General features: G+C 48.0%; 2 gene segments (V, D, J or C); both read left to right on the plus strand.

Moving 5' to 3' along the window:
* Positions 1-3,772: 3,772 nt before the first annotated feature.
* LOC140898878 (immunoglobulin lambda constant 1-like) lies at positions 3,773-8,160 on the plus strand. The segment is given in 3 exon segments: positions 3,773-3,789; positions 4,652-4,704; positions 7,461-8,160. Coding segments are annotated over 3 exon segments (393 nt in total).
* A 2,913-nt stretch (positions 8,161-11,073) lies between these two features.
* LOC140898879 (immunoglobulin lambda constant 1-like) lies at positions 11,074-15,834 on the plus strand. The segment is given in 3 exon segments: positions 11,074-11,150; positions 12,187-12,251; positions 15,188-15,834. Coding segments are annotated over 3 exon segments (465 nt in total).
* Positions 15,835-19,467: the final 3,633 nt, after the last annotated feature.

Genomic DNA, 19,467 nt, shown 5'->3' on the forward strand with positions numbered 1-19,467 from the left:
AATATGGGATCAAGCCTTCAGTGATTCAAGGGACAAAAAGAATGAGTAAAGTGATATCCCCTTTTACAGGCATAGGGACAGTTACTAACTAGGCCAGGTTCACTAAGGAAGCATGTGAGAGACCAAGGATTGGGTCCCTGATTCCTAGTCCTGTGCCTTAACTAGAAGAGCATCTTACATCTCAGATAATTACTCTGCCCACGGCACTTCTGAAAAGTTGGATTTCTTACACGGCAGAGATCTGGAACGTTGAACATTCTGCACTGGCAGTCTCTGGATTTGGGTTTTCTAACACTGAATCTCTTTGTCTTGTAGGTCAGCCAAAGGCATCTCCTACCGTGCACCTCTTCCCTCCATCCTCGGAAGAGATCAAAACAAAGAGCAAAGCCACACTGGTCTGTCTGCTGGGCAGCTTTTACCCAGGCTCAGTCCAAGTCACTTGGAAAGCTGACGGCCAGCAGATCTCCACTGGAGTGGAGACGACCAAGCCATCCAAACAGAGTGACGACAAGTTCATGGCCAGCAGTTACCTGTCTCTGGATGCATCAAAGTGGAAGACTCATGAGACCTACACCTGCCAGGTGACACACGATGGGAAGAACTTTGAGAAGTCCCTGAAGAGCTCAGAGTGTTCTTAGCCCTCTGACCCCTGGAGGGCTCGGCCGGTTCCCGTGTCAGTCTGTAGGGGGTTCCCCAAGGGAACCAGGATCTGTCTGTAGCATTCCCATAATGCTGATTTCCAGCAAAACTCCTTCCTGTTTAAGATGGGAGATTTTACCAATCCATATGACACCTGTCTTTATTCCCACGTCCCCACTGCTCTCACCCCCTGCATTCCCTAGAACTGTCCTTCCTGCTTTAGTCTCTGATGCAGCCTTGTTAGGATATTAATAAAATCAGAAAAATTTGACTATTGCTGTGACTCTGAAGGGTTTAACTTCTTCTGTCCCCTTTTCTTCTGATGTATTAATTGCAATATTCACATAATCTTCCAATAAAATAAACTTACCTTTTATCAGCCAATATGGTTTTCTTTTTAGTAGGGATCTCGTTGGCTTTGGGGTTTCAAACAAGCTAAGGGAGAAGTAATGCTTAGTGACATGTAATATCATGGAGATCAGAGGAGGGGGAGAGATGTCACAGAGGAATCATTACCCAAGCTGTGACAGTTCTCCCCTAACACTGGTCACTCTGGCTCTCAGCCAGCCTTCTGGGAGGGGTGACAATTGCTGCTGCACAAATCTCTCTCCAGAGCACACGCTGTGTTAGGGAATCACTGGGGGGATCGTGAGCTGCATGAGAGCTTAATGCAACCCCCGTGGCTCTGCAGCCAGCCCTGCTTGTGCTGGGATCCTGGCACCTCCCAACAGACCAGCAGGGCTAGGCTGGCTCAATGCTCAGCTGGGTCACTAGCCTTGCAAAGAGCAGTCCGCTCTGTGAGTTAGTATTGAGTCACCCTCTGCCCTCGCAAGGGGCAGACTCCAGCTCCTGTCTTCTCCCTGAGCATTAGTCATTCTTCAAGAAGCCTCATTGGAGTCATTGGGGCTATTGGCTGAACAAGTCAACACTCAGGGGAACAAGCGTCTAAATCTGGCCCATAGAGTGAGGGGCACGACAGTCCTGCAGACTGTTCTCTCGGATAGGCTGCAAACAGAGCTCCTGGCTACTTCTGGTCAGTAGAGACACAAACCCCTCTTTGGAAGAGTGGCCTTCAATATCCTGCCAACACCAACCTGGCCGACAGCTCTCTACCCACCCAACCGGCCCTCCCTTCAGGGGCAGCTGTACATGGAAATCTGCCTGAAAGAAACTCGTCCTGTTGGCCCCTGGGTGACACCTGCTGTGTTTCAGCCGGAGAGGAAGGGGGGCACCCTCATGCCCAGTGTGGCCAGCTGTGTAAGTGTGTGAAGTGCTTTCGGAGCCTTCAGAGTCAAGCTATTCCATTTGAAAAGCCTCATTATTTAGAACTAAATCAGAGCATTCCTGATGATCTGCATTCTCTGGGTGCACAACACTGTGGCCCTTAGTACGTTTTGTGTGTTGCACAGTTTGGGCCTTGAGGGGCCAAAGCAGTCAGTTTGTGATCCCTTAAAACCCATAAATGGAGCTGGGGGTCCAGGGATCAGTTTCATGTTGCATGTGAGACTGGATACTCTGAGGGGCGCCCTGGAGTCTGTCCCACCCTTCCCAGACAGCAGCATGCACCCTGTGTACAGCTGGGAACTTGCCTCATGGAGAGCGGTTGTCATGCACTTCCACCTCCTCCAGAAACGAATAAGGGGCAAGGGGAGCTGAGGGAGGCTGCACTATGGATGAGTTTTAAAGAATGATGGTTTTATGAATAAGTATTTTTAACATCCCCACACCGATTTGTCCTACCATCCCAACACCCTCACACACACACGTCTGTACTTGGGGGGCTTAAGATATTCAGATGATGATTTGTAGAGTACCAAGAGAGTGCAGAGCACAGAGCAGACAATGGCTCTCAGAAGTTTTCAGGCCCCTACAATGCAAGTCGGAGAGTGAAAGGATCAGAGAGAGAGAGGGAGAGAGAGCGCGCGCATGTACCAATCAGTGCACTACTAGAACCCAGAGCGTGCGACGATTTTCACACTACTTCATTGACAAAAGGGCTCTGGAAAGCGATTCACTTCCTTTGCTCAATGTTTAGTAATTGGTCCTGTTCCCTTGCACACGTGAACAGCAATAGACTGACGAATGGACTGAAAAACTGCATGAAGTATTTAGGGTATTTTCAAAAGTGACTCACTGCATTAAGAGTCTAAGTTCAACTGAAAGTCAATAGGACTTAGGAGCGTAAGGGCCAGATTTAAAAGGCAATGAAATGAATGGGGGTTTGTCAGCTAGCTGCTTTTGAAAATCCCACTAGGCGCCTGCCTGTAACTATAGGTGCTTAAATACCTTTAACTTTCTGTCCCCTAGTGCTTATGTCGCTTCTGACAATGGGACTTGGGCACATTTGCTGGCGGCTCAGGCCTGCCCTCCACTACCCAGGGAATTCTCCCAGGGTCTGAGCCTGAGCCACTGAAGTCACAGGAGCTTCCCCACCAACTCCAGTAGGTGCCGGATCAAGTGTCAAACACAGCATGTGAGCCTTGGCTTCAACTAGGGCCCATTAATGAGGAAATTAGGCTGGTACCATTCACGCCCCTGGCCGTGCTGAGCTGACACACACCAGGCACTAAGGGGGGGTTCGTGTTTACAGTCAGAGGGAGGGTCCAGGGCCCTGGTTTAATTCATAAGAAACCAGCTGAGCATGGACACAGCTCACAGCCTGGATGTTTACTGGCCCTGCCTTTGGCGAGAGGGGCACCACACGCCCACACTCTGCTGGGCAGCAGGCACCAGAGTGGCTTCCCTAAGGTCAGGGGGAGGGAATAGCCAGCAATGGTGGGAGTCTCATGGCAGCTCTGTCCAGGGAAACAGCGCTGGGATTTACTGCTGAGAACAGCTGGGAAATACAGAGCACATGGCTGTCGTTGGGGACACTCTGATAATTTCTCAAGGCAAATGGGGGGCTCCCTTCACAGAAGCACTCATCTCTGCTGCACACTGGACATTGATCCCAACATTGCCTTGTATTGGTACTAACAGGGTTGCAGCAGAGGATGGTGGTGATTGGTTTCATGGCACATGGATCTTGAGCATTATTTACTTGGTCCTTGGACACGTCCAGTGTGGAGACTTCACCAGCCAAATGCAAGACAGAACATGATGATGCAGCTTCTTCAGAGTGACCCCTGGCCCTATGGACTATCTGATCAGGTAAGGCAGGATGTGGTAGCTTCTTACTGATAGGTGCAGGGAAGGCTGCACTATCCAGATGAGACGAGGACAGCACATGGTGTTGGTTTCCTATCCACACATGTGCAGCCCCAGCATGGCAGATCTGTGTCTTTGCAGACACTTGTTGGTGTGGTGTTAGGAGAGTTTTTACACTATGTCTTTAGATAGGTTTCAGAGGAACAGCCGTGTTAGTCTGTATTCGCAAAAAGAAAAGGAGTACTTGTGGCACCTTAGAGACTAACCAATTTATTTGAGCATGAGCTTTCGTGAGCTACAGCTCACTTCATCAGATGTTTACCGTGGATGTTTACCGTGTCTTTAGAGAGGCCAGTGCTCCCAGGGGTGTGGGTTACAGACACGTGTTTTAGAAACAGGGTATATCCAACATGAGCATCTCACAGTCATAAAAGAATTTATCCTTACAGCACCCCTGTGAAATAGGGAAGTACTATCCCCATTTTATAGATAGGATATTGAGGCACAGAGATTATGTGGCTTGCCCAAGGGCACAAAGAAAGTCTTTGGCAGAGCCAGGACTTGAACCCCCGTCTCCTGATTCCCACTCCAGTGGCTTAACAACAAGACAATCTTCTGCTCTCTTATGTGGTGCGCATGCGTGGACCAGGATTTGGCCCCATGTCAGCTCTCCCAAGGAATACTCCAGTGCTTCACCTCCCAATGGATCTTCATTCAATCAATCAATTGTACTATGAGCTTCTCCAGAAAGGATGAACATTCCCACTCATGGAGGTCCATCAGAAGTTGTTCCATGGTCATTTTCTCCACAAGTGCAGTGGTAGAGACCTTTCCTTGCCATTGAACATGACTGGTTTTTGTACAGCCGTGTGTCACTGTGGTATGTCTTCGGTGGAGGGACCCAGCTGACCGTCCTTGGTAAGTCACTGAATTACACTCCAACTTTCCTTCTCAATGCCAAGACTGCAATGTTTCCATGATTTTTTCCTCCTTTTCTGCCTTTGATCCAGGCTTGGGTCTCCTCTTACTATACACTCAGACCTTCTTACGGTGTTGAGAACAATATTTAGCCCGTCCGGACTCAGAACAGGGTGTAGATGTCCCATGCTGGATGTTTTTTTTATCTTTTCCCAATGAACAGGTTTCTGAATTTGCCCATGAAACCTACCCAGATTTTGCTGTTGGGTCCCAATTTTTAAATAACTGGTGTTAGCATCTAAAAGAAAATATTTTCTACCTTGTTTTTGGTTTTCATGGACTAGACATTTCTTACTTATTCGCACTGGGTTTTTCCAATATGTGAAAGAAACCAAGGGCCAGATTCTCAGCCAGCTAAAACAACATAGTCCCTTTGTTTTCAATAGATGCCCCTCAAAACGCATCTAAACCTTCTTAAAATAGTTGTACAACCCCTTGAAATCTAATCTGATCTAAAAATAATTTGTCCTTTGTGATTTGAAATCTGATCTTCTGGAGTAGTTTGAAGACTATTCATTTTGGTAAGAGTTAGTCACTAAATGGGTTTCATTTTCTGGAAAATTTCAACAAAAATTAAAAATTTTATTTTTGTCAAAATTCTCAGCAGAAAATAGATTTTTGGCAAAAAAAAATAAAAAATGAAACATTTTCACAAAATAATTACTGAAAACAGGGGAAAAAGTCCCCAGATATCTGCAGAAACCTTTTGGTTTTGAGTTTCCAACCAGAAATTCCTTCGACATGAGACACTTTCCGTCAAAACGTCCGTTGAAATAAAACCCCAATTGTTAACTGACAGGAGATAGAGTGAGTCATTTTTGACCAGCCCTTTTTGTAGAATTGCTAATTGAGAACGAGATAAGAGATTGATGTAATCTTAAAAATATGAGAGCAAATGCTCATGTGGTGTAAATCAGTGTAGCCCCCTTGGCAGTAATGGAACTACACGGATTTACACTTACACTGAGCGAGTGTAACTGCAATGAGTGACTTACTCATGACCCGGAGGATCAGTTCCACTGTCCCTTGGACGACTGTAGCTATCGTGGATTTCAGTTTGGGAATACCACTCAGACCTGATTTTCTGACAATGCTGAGGGACACCTTTGAAATATGGAGAGTTGCAGATAAATGGAGTGAGGTTGGACCAGACTGCGCGGGGAGAGGGCTTGAAAGAGACTGCACTAATTGCCTCTCTCAAGCCTGGAGCACACTAACAAGATTGCTGGCCAGTCTGGAAAGGCTGGATGCCTTCCTAGACTGGTATTCTAGGGCTGCCAGCAGACTTTACATCGGCTTTGGCTACACTGCCAATTGAATGACAAAACTTCTGGCGTTCATGGGTGCCTTTTACTAGGGGGTTAAAAATGCCACAAACTTGTGTGTCCATTCCTAAGCCAGGAGGTCCCTTATTGTCTCCATAGCTCCATGCAGTAACATAGCACAACATCATACGTGGGCGCAGGGGACTCTACTCTGTACCCACCCTGACATCAACCAATACTGTGATATTTTGCAATGTCCCTTTTGCTTGTCTTGGCCCCGCATCCAGCAAGGCACTTAGACACATACTGGCTCCAGTCCTTTGGCTGGGATTCGTCCCATACAGGAGTCTGTACATTACGAACTTCTGAAAATGGTTCAGCAACAAGCCGACTTGGTAACGAGGCTATTCAGCAGCCGGCATATCACAGGAGGAGTTAAGGAGATTATTTCCCGTTGAGGTCTTTTTCAAACGTACGTTCCCTTAGTAGAAAGGCCTGCAGAATGTGACAGACGATGATAACTGCTGAACAGCTTTATTGACCCAACTTGCAGAATTTAATATATAGAGACTTTCTTCCTGCTATAGAATACCATAGAATAGTTAAAAAAAGAAAAAAAGTCTCTTACTTGAACTCCATAGAATTTTACGGTACATTATATGAAACACTCTGAAACGTGTCGAGACCCCCTATCCCATCCTTTGGATCATTCTGGTTGCTTTGTTATTACGTTTTATAGGTTTGTTCCACAAGGAAAAATGTGGGTTACCCTGGATTCCTCTCTGGGCACTGAAGTGGCTTCTGATGCCCTAACCACACACATTAAACTCGAAGCGAAGCTTAGACCCTAAGAAATAACGCTGAATAAATAACCAGAACATAGTACAAAATCCTTAGAAAGCTGCTTTTAGATTTCTAAAATGCAGCACAATGCAGAATCAGCTGCAGCATTCCTTTGTGAAAGGCTCTTGCGAGAAGTCCAGTGCATACAGATTGCAATGCAATTCTCTACTCCCTTTCACACCAATTGATTTTTCTTCCCTTTAGCACCAACACTGTACCTCTTGCAGGCCCCAAGTTGTTATTTGAAGTCAATAGGAAATACCTGTGCAGGAGGAATATGGGATCAAGCCTTCAGTGATTCAAGGGACAAAAAGAATGAGTAAAGTGATATCCTCTTTTACAGGCATAGGGACAGTGACTAACTAGGCCAGGTTCACTAAGGAAGCACGTGAGAGACCAAGGATTGGGTCCCTGATTCCTAGTCCTGTGCCTAACCAGAAAAACATCTTACATCTCAGATCATCACCCTGCCCAGGGCACTTCTGAAAAGTTGGATTTGTTACACGGCAGAGATCTGGAATGTCGAACATTCTGCACTGGCAATCTCTGGATTTGGGTTTTCTAACACTGAATCTCCTTGTTTTGTAGGTCAGCCAAAGGCATCTCCTACCGTGCACCTCTTCCCTCCATCCTCGGAAGAGATCAAAACAAAGAGCAAAGCCACACTGGTCTGTCTGCTGGGCAGCTTTTACCCAGGCTCAGTCCAAGTCACTTGGAAAGCTGACGGCCAGCAGATCTCCACTGGAGTGGAGACGACCAAGCCATCCAAACAGAGTGACAACAAGTTCATGGCCAGCAGTTACCTGTCTCTGGATGCATCAAAGTGGAAGACTCATGAGACCTACACCTGCCAGGTGACACACGATGGGAAGAACTTCGAGAAGTCCCTGAAGAGCTCAGAGTGTTCTTAACCCTCTGACCACAGGGGGCTCAGCTGGTTCCCGAGTCAGTCTGTAGGGGGTTCCCCAAGGGAACCAGGATCTGTCTGTAGCATTCCCATAATGCTGATTTCCAGCAAAACTCCTTCCTCTTTAAGGTGGGAGATTTTACCAATCCATATGACACCTGTCTTTATTCCCATGTCCCCACTGCTCTCACCCCCTGCATTCCCTAGAACTGTCCTTCCTGCTTTAGTCTCTGATGCAGCCTTGTTACGATATAAATAAAATCGGAAAAATTTGACTATCGCTGTGACTCTGAAGGGTTTAACTTCTTCTGTCCCCTTTTCTCCTGATGTATTAATTGCAATATTCACATAATCTTCCAATAAAATAAACTTACCTTTTATCAGCCAATATGGTTTTCTTTTTAGTAGGGATCTCGTTGGCTTTGGGGTTTCAGACAAGCTAAGGGAGAAGTAACGCTGAGTGACGTGTAATATCATGGAGATCAGGGGAGGGGGAGAGATGTCACAGAGGGATCATTACCCAAGCTGTGATTGTTCTCCCCTAACACGGGTCACTCTGGCTCTCAGCCAGCCTTCTGGGAGGGGTGACAATTGCTGCTGCACAAATCTCTCTGCAGAGCACACGTTGTGTTAGGGAATCACTGGGGATCATGGGCTGCATGAGAGCGTAATGCAAACCCCCGTGGGTCTGCAGCCAGCCCTGCTTGTGCTGGGATCCTGGCAGCTCCCAACAGACCAGCAGGGCTAGGCTGGCTCAATGCTCAGCTGGGTCACCAGCCCTGCAGAGACCAGTCTGCTCTGTGAGTTAGTATTGAGTCACACTCTGCCCTCGCAGGGGGCAGATTCCGGCTCCCGTTTTCTCCCTTTAGTCATTCTTCAAGAAGCCTCATTAGAGTCAGTCAATGGGCTATTGGCTGAACAGCTCAGGACTCAGGGGAATAAGCGTCCAAATCTGGCCCATAGAGTGAGGGGCACGACACTGCTGCAGGTTGGTCCCTGGGTTAGGCTATAAATAGAGCTCCTGGCTACTTCTGGTCAGTAGAGACCCAAAGGACCTCTTTGGAAGAGTTCCATTGGGCAGGATATTAAATACCAACTTGGGGGACAGCTCCCTACGCACCCAACCTGCCCTCCCAGCAGGGGCAGCTGTACATGGAAATCTGCCTGAATTAAACAAGTGCTGCTGGCCACTGAGACACACCTGCTGTGTTTCAGCCAGAGGGGAAGGCAGTGACCTTTATGTGCAGTTTGACCAACTGTGTAAATGAGTAGATTCAAGATGCTTTTCAAATGAAATCAAAACATTACTGATGATATGGATTCTCTGGAAACACTCAGGCCTTTGTTACTTCTGGGCTTTTGCACAATTTGAGCCTTGACAGGCCAGAGCAGACAATTTGTGTCCCATTAATTACCCCATAGTTGTCCTGGGGAATCAGTTTCATGTGAGATTGGATACTCGGAGGGGAGCTCCGGGGTCTGTCTCACCCTTCCCAGACAGCAGCATGCACCGTGTGTATAGCTGGGAATTTGCATCACAAAGACATTTATCATGGACCCCGAGCTGTGCTGGGCCACCAGCCAAAGGAGACCCTGATTCCCTGACAGTCCTGGGGCCAGGGAGGTAAAGGGATACGTTTGTATCACATATGCCACGTATGTGTCAGATACCACCATGCTGTCACCTCTCACAATACGGGTGACATGGATGGGTGGATGGATGGCCAGTCATGCACTGCCATCTCCTACAGAAGGGGTTAAGTGGAAAGGGAGCAGAGGGAGGCTGCGATATGGTTGAGTTTGAAAGAATGAAGGGTTCTTAAACTTCACAAAGTATGTTTAACGTCCCCAGACCAACTGTCCCACCATTCCCCCCCTACACAAACAGGTCTGTACATGGTGGGAGGGTAAGAATTCCAGGTTATGATTTGTGGAGCCCCAAGAGTGTGCAGTACACAGAGGAGACAAGGGCTCTCAGAAGTTTTCAGCAGCTCACACAGAACGTGTGTATGAGAGGGAGAACGAGCATGGGCCATGGAGTTCGCTACTCGAATTCAGGGTGTGCGCTGATTTTAACACTACTTCATTGACAAAAAGGCTCTGTTGCCTTGCACATGTAAACTACAATAGACTGATGAATGGACTGAAAAGCTACATGAAGTATTTAAGGGGTTTTCAAAAGTGACTAACTCCATTAAAAGTCTAAGTTCAACTGAAAGTCAATAGGATTTAGCAGTGTAAGGGCCAGATTTAAAAGGCAATGAAATGAATGGGCGTTTGGCAGCTAGGTGCTTTTGAAAATCCCGCTAGGTGCCATCCTGTACATATAGGTGCTTAAATAGCTTTAACACTCCGGCCCAAAGTGCTGAAGTCACTTCTAACAAGGGGACTTCAGCACTTTTGCCAGCGGCTCAGGCCTCCCCTCCCTACCCAGCGAATTCTCACAGCGTCTGAGCCTGAGCCACTGAAGTCACAGGAGCTTCCCCACCAACTTCAGTAAGTGTCTGTTAGTGTGTCAAACACAGCACGTGAACCTCCTTGGCTTCAACTGCGGCCCATTAATGAGGAAATTAGGCTGGTACCATTCACGCCCCTGGCCGTGCTGAGCTGACACACACCAGGCACTAAGGGGGGGTTCGTGTTTACAGTCAGAGGGAGGGTCCAGGGCCCTGGTTTAATTCACGAGAAACCAGCTGAGCATGGACACAGCTCACAGCCTAGACGTTTACTGGCCCTGCCTTTGGCGAGAGGGGCACCACACGCCCACACTCTGCTGGGCAGCAGGCACCAGTGCGGCTCCCCTAAGGTGAGGGGAAGGGAATAGCCCAGCAATGGTGGGAGTCTCATGGCAGCTCCGTCCAGGGAGACAGCGCTGGGATTTACTGCTGAGAACAGCTAGGAAATACAGAGCAAATGGCTGTCGTTGGGGGCACTGTGTTAATTTCTGAAGGCAACTGGGGGCTCCCTTCAGGAAAGTGCTGATCTCTGCTGTGCACTGTACATGGGCGGATACCAGCCTGGCCTTGTATTGGTGCCAACAGGGTCTGGGGCATTTTCCAGCATATGTCAGCTGTGCGATGGACACGGCTTTTACTAACACCAAAGGTTCTGAGCATCTTGCTTGACTCTGGGCTTCCAGCAATGCCTGCACCTGACCCACTGCTGGGGTTCAGACAGAGCGTGGTGGTCATCGGTTTCATGGCACATGTATCTTCAGCCCTTCCTCAGGCATGTCCAATGTGGAGACTTCACCAGCCCCCTGCATGGCTCAGCTGAGAGCGAACACAGGACGTCATGACGCAGCTTCTGGCAGAAGGGCTGTGCCCAGTGAGTCAGAGCAACCCCCTGGACGATCTGAAGATCCCGATCAGGTACGTTCGGACAATAGGGGAGGGGATGTCTTAGCTTCTCACGGACAGGTGCAGGGAGGCTGCGCTATTCAGAGAGTAGACGAGGACAGCACGTGGTTTGGATCACACCCGATCCACGCGTGTGCAGCCCCTGGCATGTCTGATCTGTCTCTTCGCTGACGCTTATTGGTGGGTCACCGGGACATGCTGTATATTAATTAGGTCGAGAAGGATGCTGATGCTCCCAGGCGTGTGGGGTTCCTGACACGTGCTTTCTAAGTTTGGTTATTGCATCCGTAACATACACGACAGCTCGTGCGCCTCATTCTTTCCCCGACGTAATTCCACCAAAGTCAATACAATGGCACCAGTGATGAATGCGGCCCAGTATTGGCCTGTCCTGGCCAAATGGCAGTGGAGGGACCAACACGCAGTCCAGTTGTGTACATGCCCTCCAGCACCCAGACCCGTTCTCCACGGGCTCCAGGCACAGCAGCACAGATCCACAGCCGGTGCGGGGGTTGGAGGAGCGCTGTAGTGGTGGGACCCAGCACGGTACCAGAGCACAGAGCTCCTTTGGTTCCCTCTAGGTACCATCACGCCCCCATCACTGTAGTGCCTGAGCATCTCTGGGACACGACAGAACTTATCCTTACACCACCCTCGGAGGCACGGAAGTGCTGCCCCCATTTTACAGACGGGGAATGGAGGCACAGAGAGGGTGTCACTTGCTCAAAGATACAAAGTCAGTGGCAGAGCCAGGACATGAACGCCGCTCTCCTGACTCCCAATCCACTGCCTTAACGACAAGCCCATCTTCTGCTCTCTTATGGGGGCTGTCTGCGGGGACCAGGATTTGGCCTTATTCTGAGTTCTCCCAAGGAATACTCCATTGCTTCATTTCCCAGTGGATCTTCACTCCTCCGATTGTACAATGAGTTTCTCCAGAAAGGATAAACCTGCACTCCCATGGGGTGCCAGTGGAGATTGCCCCGTACCTCTTTTTCCCCCCTCACGGGCAGTGGAGGTGACCTCTCCCTGCCATCGACTCGGACAGGTTTTTGTACAGCCGTGTGTCACTGTGGGGGGTCTTCGGTGGAGGAACCCAGTTGACCGTCCTTGGTAAGTCACTGAATTACTCTCAAACTTTCCTCCTCCTGGCTGTATGGTACGTTTTCCATGGTTTTTTTCCTGCTTTCTTTGTCTTCATCTTGGGCTTGGGACTCCTCTCACTTTATATATGGACTTTCACACTGTGTTGGGAAGAACGTCTAGTCTCTCTGGATAGTCATAGCAGGTGTACATGGCCCATGTTGGATTTTCTTTTCTTTTCCCACTCAAGAGAAGTTTGAATTTGACCATGAAACCTATTGAGATTCTGCCACAGGGTCCCCACTTACGATGACCTAGTTTTAGCCCCTTCAGGAAAAGATTTTCCCTCTTTTTCTTTTCGGGTATGAACTATTTCTCATTAGCACCGGGTGCTAGTTAGTGTATGAAAGAAACCCCGGGCCAGCTTCTCCGGTGCCGTGCAATGCCCTAGCTCCATTGTCCGCAATAGACCTCCACCAGCACTCACCCCAGGATCCTGCAGACAGGTGTCCAATCCCGTGACATCTCATGTGCTATAAAAATCCTTGCTCCCTGGTGATTTAAAATTGGATTTGTCAGGGGCCGTTGGAAGGAAATGCTTAGGAATGAGAGCTGGGCAGAAAATATGGTTTTCTTCTGTGAATAATTTCAGAAAAAGCAAAACAAAAAAATCATTTTCATCTCAATGGTCCCAAAATCCCAAACAAGCATTTTCAGCTGAAAACAGAAAATACTTAAGCTAATGACATTTTTCGTCTTAAGATTTATATTTTTTCCATTTTGGGATTTTCAACCAAAAAACAAAACAAAAAAATAACAAAAAAATTTTTTCCAAGGCAAGCAGACACTTCCCACAAAAATTTTCATTCAGTTGAAAATCAAATTTTCCACTGAAAATAGTTTTCATGGGTCATTTTCAACCAGCCCTATTTGTCACACTGCTCATTTACCGCTAGACAAGTGACTGATCAAATTTTAAAAATCGAAGGCCAGCTCCCCATTTGGTGTAAATCCATGTAGCTTCCTTGCTAGCAAGGGACTACACTGATTTACGCTTACTCTGAGGAGTCTAATTGCACTGACTGACTTACAATGGAACGGATCTTCAGTGTCAGGAGTACCTTGGATGACTATAGCTACCACTGAATATTCAGCTTGGAAATGCAACACAAATCCACCCAAAACTTTTAGTTATGCAAGATGTTAGTTAAACGTGATGGGGCTGGAGCAGCCTGCAGGGGGAGCGGGCTTTAAAGAGGTTGCACTAAACGTGTCCCTCAAGCCTGGAGCACACTAACGAGGTTGCTGGCCAGTCTGAAAGGATAGGCGGCTTCGTAGAGGCTGGATTCTGCCAGCTCAGAGATCAGGATGCTGGCTGGACCAGCCGGCTTCACTTACAGAACAGCCTTGGGGACCTGATGGACCTGGCTTAGCCGGGGCTCGGTAAGTCAGGGCTAACAGTATTAGCTCAAATACCATCCTTGGCTGCTTTGACCTACATAAAGCGTGAAATAATGAGGGCCCAGACTGCGGGAGCCCTACTCATGCCGAGTAGCACATTGCTTTTCATACAGTCCCACTAAAGTAATAGGACTGACCGCCTGTGGAGTAAGGTGCAACCTGGCGTGAGGACGGGCATCCCAATTTGGCCCCAGCACCAAGGCTGCTGCTGCAGAAATGTTACTAAGTTTAAAAATTCCCCAAACTTTTGCATCCCTTCTTAAGCAGGTAGTGCCTTCATTGTGCCCCACCCCCCCCCCCGTCTCTATGCAGTTACACAGCACAGCACCAGGCTAGGGCCCAGGGGAATCTACACCATGAAATCAACCCTCAGTGTGGTAGTTTGCAAGGTCCCTTTTCTTCTGGTCTTGGGCCCCAATCTAGCAAAGCACTTTCAGATGCACACTGGATCGGGCCCTGTAGCAGGGACTGGTCCCATAAGGACTCTGTACTTTACAGCTGCTGAAGACATTTCAGCAACAAGCTCACTTGGTAACTAGGCTGTTCAGCAACAGGAACAGGCAACAATGGTTTGGTAGGAGATTGTTCGTCACACCCAGGTGTTAATCAGAAGATCTGACCCTTAGCAGAGAGGCCTACCAACCCAGACAGACAATGATGATTCAACAATGGGTTTATTGACCCACTTGGTAGAATAGAGAATTTATCCCTGCTATGGAATTCCATAGGATGCTTCACAAACAAACTCCCTCTCTCCCAAAACTGTACAGAATTTTATACTACTTTCTATAAAAGACTATTTAATGTATGTAGCTCTCTTGTCCTATGCTTTGGATCCTAGTGATTTCTTTGTAATTATGAAATATTTTTTCCAGTAGAAAAAAATGTGGATTACCCCTGTTTCCTCTGTGTCTCGAGTGAAGCAGCCCCCAAGGCCTGAACAGACAAGTTAAACTCTAAGCTTAGACCCAAAGAAATATCCCCCAAATAATACACAGAATGTAGTCCAAGGAAGATACTTAGATGCTGGTTTAATGCTTTATATTCCAAAGATGAAGCACAAGGCAGAATGAACACTGTCTTTCCTCTGTGAATGGCTTCCAATAGCAGTTCAGTGCATACAGATTGGAACCTAATGGTTTAGTCACTTTCGGACAAAATCATTTTTCTCGTTAGCACTAACACTGTATTCCTCACACCCTCCCCCCCGAAAACTCTCGTTTGTAGTCAGTTACTGTTACAGGTGCATGAGTTATACACAGTTCCTAACTAGTTCATAAAGGAAGGACCCCAAATGTCCTGTGCAGAGGATTGGACCCCAAACGTCCTGATTCCCAGTCCTGTGCCTTAACCAAAAGAACATCTTACATCTCAGATCATTACCCTGCCCACGGCGCTTATGAGAGGTTGGATTTGTTACACGGCAGAGATCTGGAATTTCTTACATTCTGCACTGGCAGTCTCTGGATTTGGGTTTTCTAACACTGAATCTCCTTGTCTTGTAGGTCAGCCAAAGGCATCTCCTACTGTGCACCTCTTCCCTCCATCCTCGGAAGAGATCAAAACAAAGAGCAAAGCCACACTGGTGTGTCTGCTGGGCAGCTTTTACCCAAGCTCAGTCCAAGTCACTTGGAAAGCTGACGGCCAGCAGATCTCCACTGGAGTGGAGACGACCAAGCCATCCAAACAGAGTGACAACAAGTTCATGGCCAGCAGTTACCTGTCTCTGGATGCAGCACAGTGGAAGACCCATGAGACCTACACCTGCCAGGTGACACACGATGGGAAGAGCTTCGAGAAGTCCCTGAAGAGCTCAGAGTGTTCTTAACCCTCTGACCAAAGGGGGCTCAGCTGGTTCCCGTGTCAGTCTGTAGGGGGTCCCCAGAGGAGCCGGAATCTGCCTGTAGCACTGCTATAGTGTGGATTTCCAGCAAATCTGCTTCCTGTTTTAGGTGGGGGATTTTACCAATTCATCACACCTGTCTTTATTCCCATGTCCCCGCTGCTCATACCCCTCTGCATTCCCTGGAAATGTCCTTCCTGCTTTAGCCTCTGATGCAGCCTTGTTAGGATATTAATAAATCCAGAAACATGCAAGTATTGCTGTATCTGTGAAGAGTTTAACTTCTTCTGTCCCTTTTACACCTTGTGTATTAATTGCAACATTCACCTTCTCTTCCAATAAAATAAACTTACCTTTTTATCAGCCAATATGGTTTTCTTTTTAGTAGGGATCTCGTGGCTTTGGGGTTTCAGACAAGCTAAGGAAGAAGTAACGCTAAGTGACGTGTAATATCATGGAGATCAGGGGAGGGGAAGGGGGAGAAATGTCACAGAGGGATCATTACCCAAGCTGAGACTGTTCTCCCCTAACACTGGTCACTCTGGCTCTCAGCCAGCCTTCTGGGAGGGGTGACAATTGCTGCTGCACAAATCTATCTCCAGAGCACACATTGTGTTAGGGATTCACTGGGGGATCGTGGGCTGCATGAGAGCGTAATGCAAACCCCCGTGGCTCTGCAGCCAGCCCTGCTTGTTCTGGGATCCTGGCAGCTCCCAACAGACCAGCAGGGCTTGGCTGGCTCAATGCTCAGCTGGGTCACTAGCCCTGCAGAGACCAGTCTGCTCTGTGAGTTAGTATTGAGTCACCCTCTGCCCTCGCAGGGGGCAGATTTCCACTCCCATCTTCTCCCTGAGCATTAGTCATTCTTCAAGAAGCCTCATTGGAGTCAATGGGCTATTGGCTGAACAAGTCAGCACTTAGGGGAATAAGTGTCCAAATCTGGCCCATAGAGTGAGGGGGACCACACTGCTGCAGGCTGTTCCCTGGGATAAGCTGCAAACAGAGCTCCTAGCTACTTCTGGTCAGTAGAGACACAAACCCCTCTTTGGAAGAGTGGCCTTCAATATCCTGCCAACACCAACCTGGCTGACAGCTCTCTACCCACCCAACTGGGCCTCCCCGCAGGTTCAGCTATACATGGAAATCTGCCTGAAATAAACTCGTCCTGCTGGCCCCTGGGTGACACCTGCTGTGTTTCAGACAGAGGGGAAGGGGGTGACCAGTTTGACCCGCTGTGTAAGTGTGTAAATTCTTTGGAATCCCTCAGATGCTTTATTGTTTATTTACAAATAAATCATAACATTAGTGATGGTCTGGATTCTGTGGGGTGTGCAGCACCAGGGTCCTTAATTATTCTGGTGTGTTGCACAGTTTGGGTTTTAATTGGCTTGTCCAGACAGTTTGTCCCCCATTAAAAACCCATCAGTTGTGCTGGGGAATCAGTAGCATGCGAGACTGGATACTCTGAGGGGCGCCCTGGAGTCTGTCCCTCCCTTCCCAGACACCAGCATGCACCGTTTGTATACCTGAGAACTCAAATCACGGAGAGCGTTTAACATGGACCCATGAGCAGTGCGGGGCCAGCCAGCCAAAAGAGACACTTCAACACTGATTCTCCCACAGCCATGTCAGCTTTAAAACAATAATTGAGGAGGCCAATGAGCTTTACAGGGTTTAAATTGGTATCATTTCTGTATGCCAGATATTTGAGGAGAGCAGGGTGGGAGCTAACACTCACAGTATCTGCCTCTCATTGCTGGCAGGCCACTCATGCTCTGCCGCCACCAATGAAAAGGAATAAGGAGGAAAGACGACAAATGGAGGCTAGCCAATAGAGGAGTTTTGAAGGATGATATTTTCTTCCCCATCACACGTTTTTGACATCTCTGCACCTGTTTGTCCCTCCATCCCAACACACACACACACACAAACTGTCTGCGAGTTATAATTATCCCAGATCATTGCTGTTTTGTGGAGCACTAAGCTGGTACATGGTGCTGTAGAGAACACAGAGGAGACAATGGCTCTCCAACGCTCTCAGGAGCTCGCAATGCAAGCATGGGAGGGAAGGGGTCCGAGAGAGAGAAAGCCCACCAGAAAGAGTTGGCTGCTAGAACCAACTGGTTTGTGCTGATTTTTTAAAATAATGTTCTTGATGCACGGGCTCTGGAAAGAGATTAAATTCCTTTACTCAATGATTATTGATCAATCCTCTTGCCATGCAAATGTGAGCTCCCGGAGACTCTGATGAATAGATTGAAAAACTGCATGAAGCTTTGAGGTTATTTTCAGTAGTGACAAACTTCCTTAAGATCTAAGTCAATGGGATTGAGGCTCTTAAGGGCCAGATTTTTAAAGGTATTGCAATAAATGACCGTTAGGCACCTAAGTTCTTTTGAAAATCCCAGTAGGCCCCTATCTGCATCTTTAGGCACCTAAATACCTTTAAAAATCTGGCCCCAAGTGTCTAAATCACTTTTGAAAATGGGGTTGTGTCTCTCAATTCATTTAGGTGCTTTTTAAAATGTTACCCTTTGATACGATGGTGACAGATGCTATAGAAAGCCCTACGATTCATAGACAGCTAGAGGGATAGTTTATCTGCAGTTTCTGTAAATACCCCTCTGTCTTCTGTTTTGTAGCTGGCTTCCTGCTTCTGGGGCATGCCCTGGGTGGTGTGCAGTGCTCAGGTGTGCTGTTCTCTCCCCATCAGATGAGTGCCACTCCAGGGGAAATTCCAGTTTAAACATTTTCAACTAGCTTCCATTGGCTTGATTTGTCAGCTAGGGTTTGGAAAGCAGAGGGGTTTTTGGTCCACTGGCTCTGTGGGGCTTACAGACCCTGGGCTCCAGGTCCTCCAGTAGAAACCAGACACCACCAGAGAGCAGCTAAAAAAATCCCCCATGGAGTCTACCAGAACTTCTACCTGGGGAAGGTGTGGGTTGTCTCCCCTCTGAGTCCGTACGTGTGTTTTTCTACAGGTCCCCAACATTGCTACATTCAGATTTCACATGCACCCACTTGAGGTCTGATTCTCCAGTCATACCAGCGTAAACTGGCCGTAATGCCATTGACTGCAGTGGAGTTATGCTCGATTGAGACTGGCCCGTAGCATCCATTGGGGTCTCTATGTCCTTGTTTTCTAGAGCTGGAAGCACTTGAGCATCAGAAGTATGGCACGCAAAGTGCCATAGGTCACACCCTTAGAGGTGAACTGCAGGACTATTAAAAATTGACTCATGACTGCGATGAGATGTCAGTTATCTGTTAGGTCACAGAGCGCTCCATTCTGGGATATCTTCAGCTGGCACTTCCTGGCTTGGAGAACGTCAAAGGGTGTGAAGTATTTTTAAAAGCTCTCCTCACCGGTGAGTTCGGGAGCCCGGAGATCCGTGCTTTGCTTTAAAATGCAGAGTTGGAAAAAGTGTCTTACAGATTCACTCATCATCATCCCACTGCAGAGTCTTGGGGAAAGAGCAGAGCTGGGCATATGCTGTCTGAGAAAGAGGTTGCCATATGATTTCATCAGAGCTAACCCCTGCTGTGCTCCAATACACAAAGCACGCACCGCCCCTCCTCTGTATTCTTCCCTGCGCACTTTACAGCAAGCTGAGCTCCCCTGCATCTGTATAAAGACTTACGCCTAAACCACCCCAGGGTTTAGCCAGCATGGACCGGGTGGAGGCTCCCAGTCCATCTGGAGACCAGCTTGCTGCACAGAGGGGCTGCAAACCTCCCCGCGTGGGAGAGCGCTGGAGGGGGCCACCATTGCCCCCAAAGTAGACTTCACTGGTCAATACATGAGTTTTTCTTTCAGGTCCCATACATTAATTATGACACTTAGCTGGACTCTATAGATACCAGAGAGAGAAAGAAGTTCACATTTCCAGACAGAGGGATGGTGCAGTGCTCTGGAAGGACAGATGAAACCAGCCGAGTGGA

Source organism: Lepidochelys kempii, chromosome 15 (assembly GCF_965140265.1).
Source record: "Lepidochelys kempii isolate rLepKem1 chromosome 15, rLepKem1.hap2, whole genome shotgun sequence".
In the NCBI taxonomy this organism is placed as follows: Eukaryota; Metazoa; Chordata; order Testudines; family Cheloniidae; genus Lepidochelys; species Lepidochelys kempii.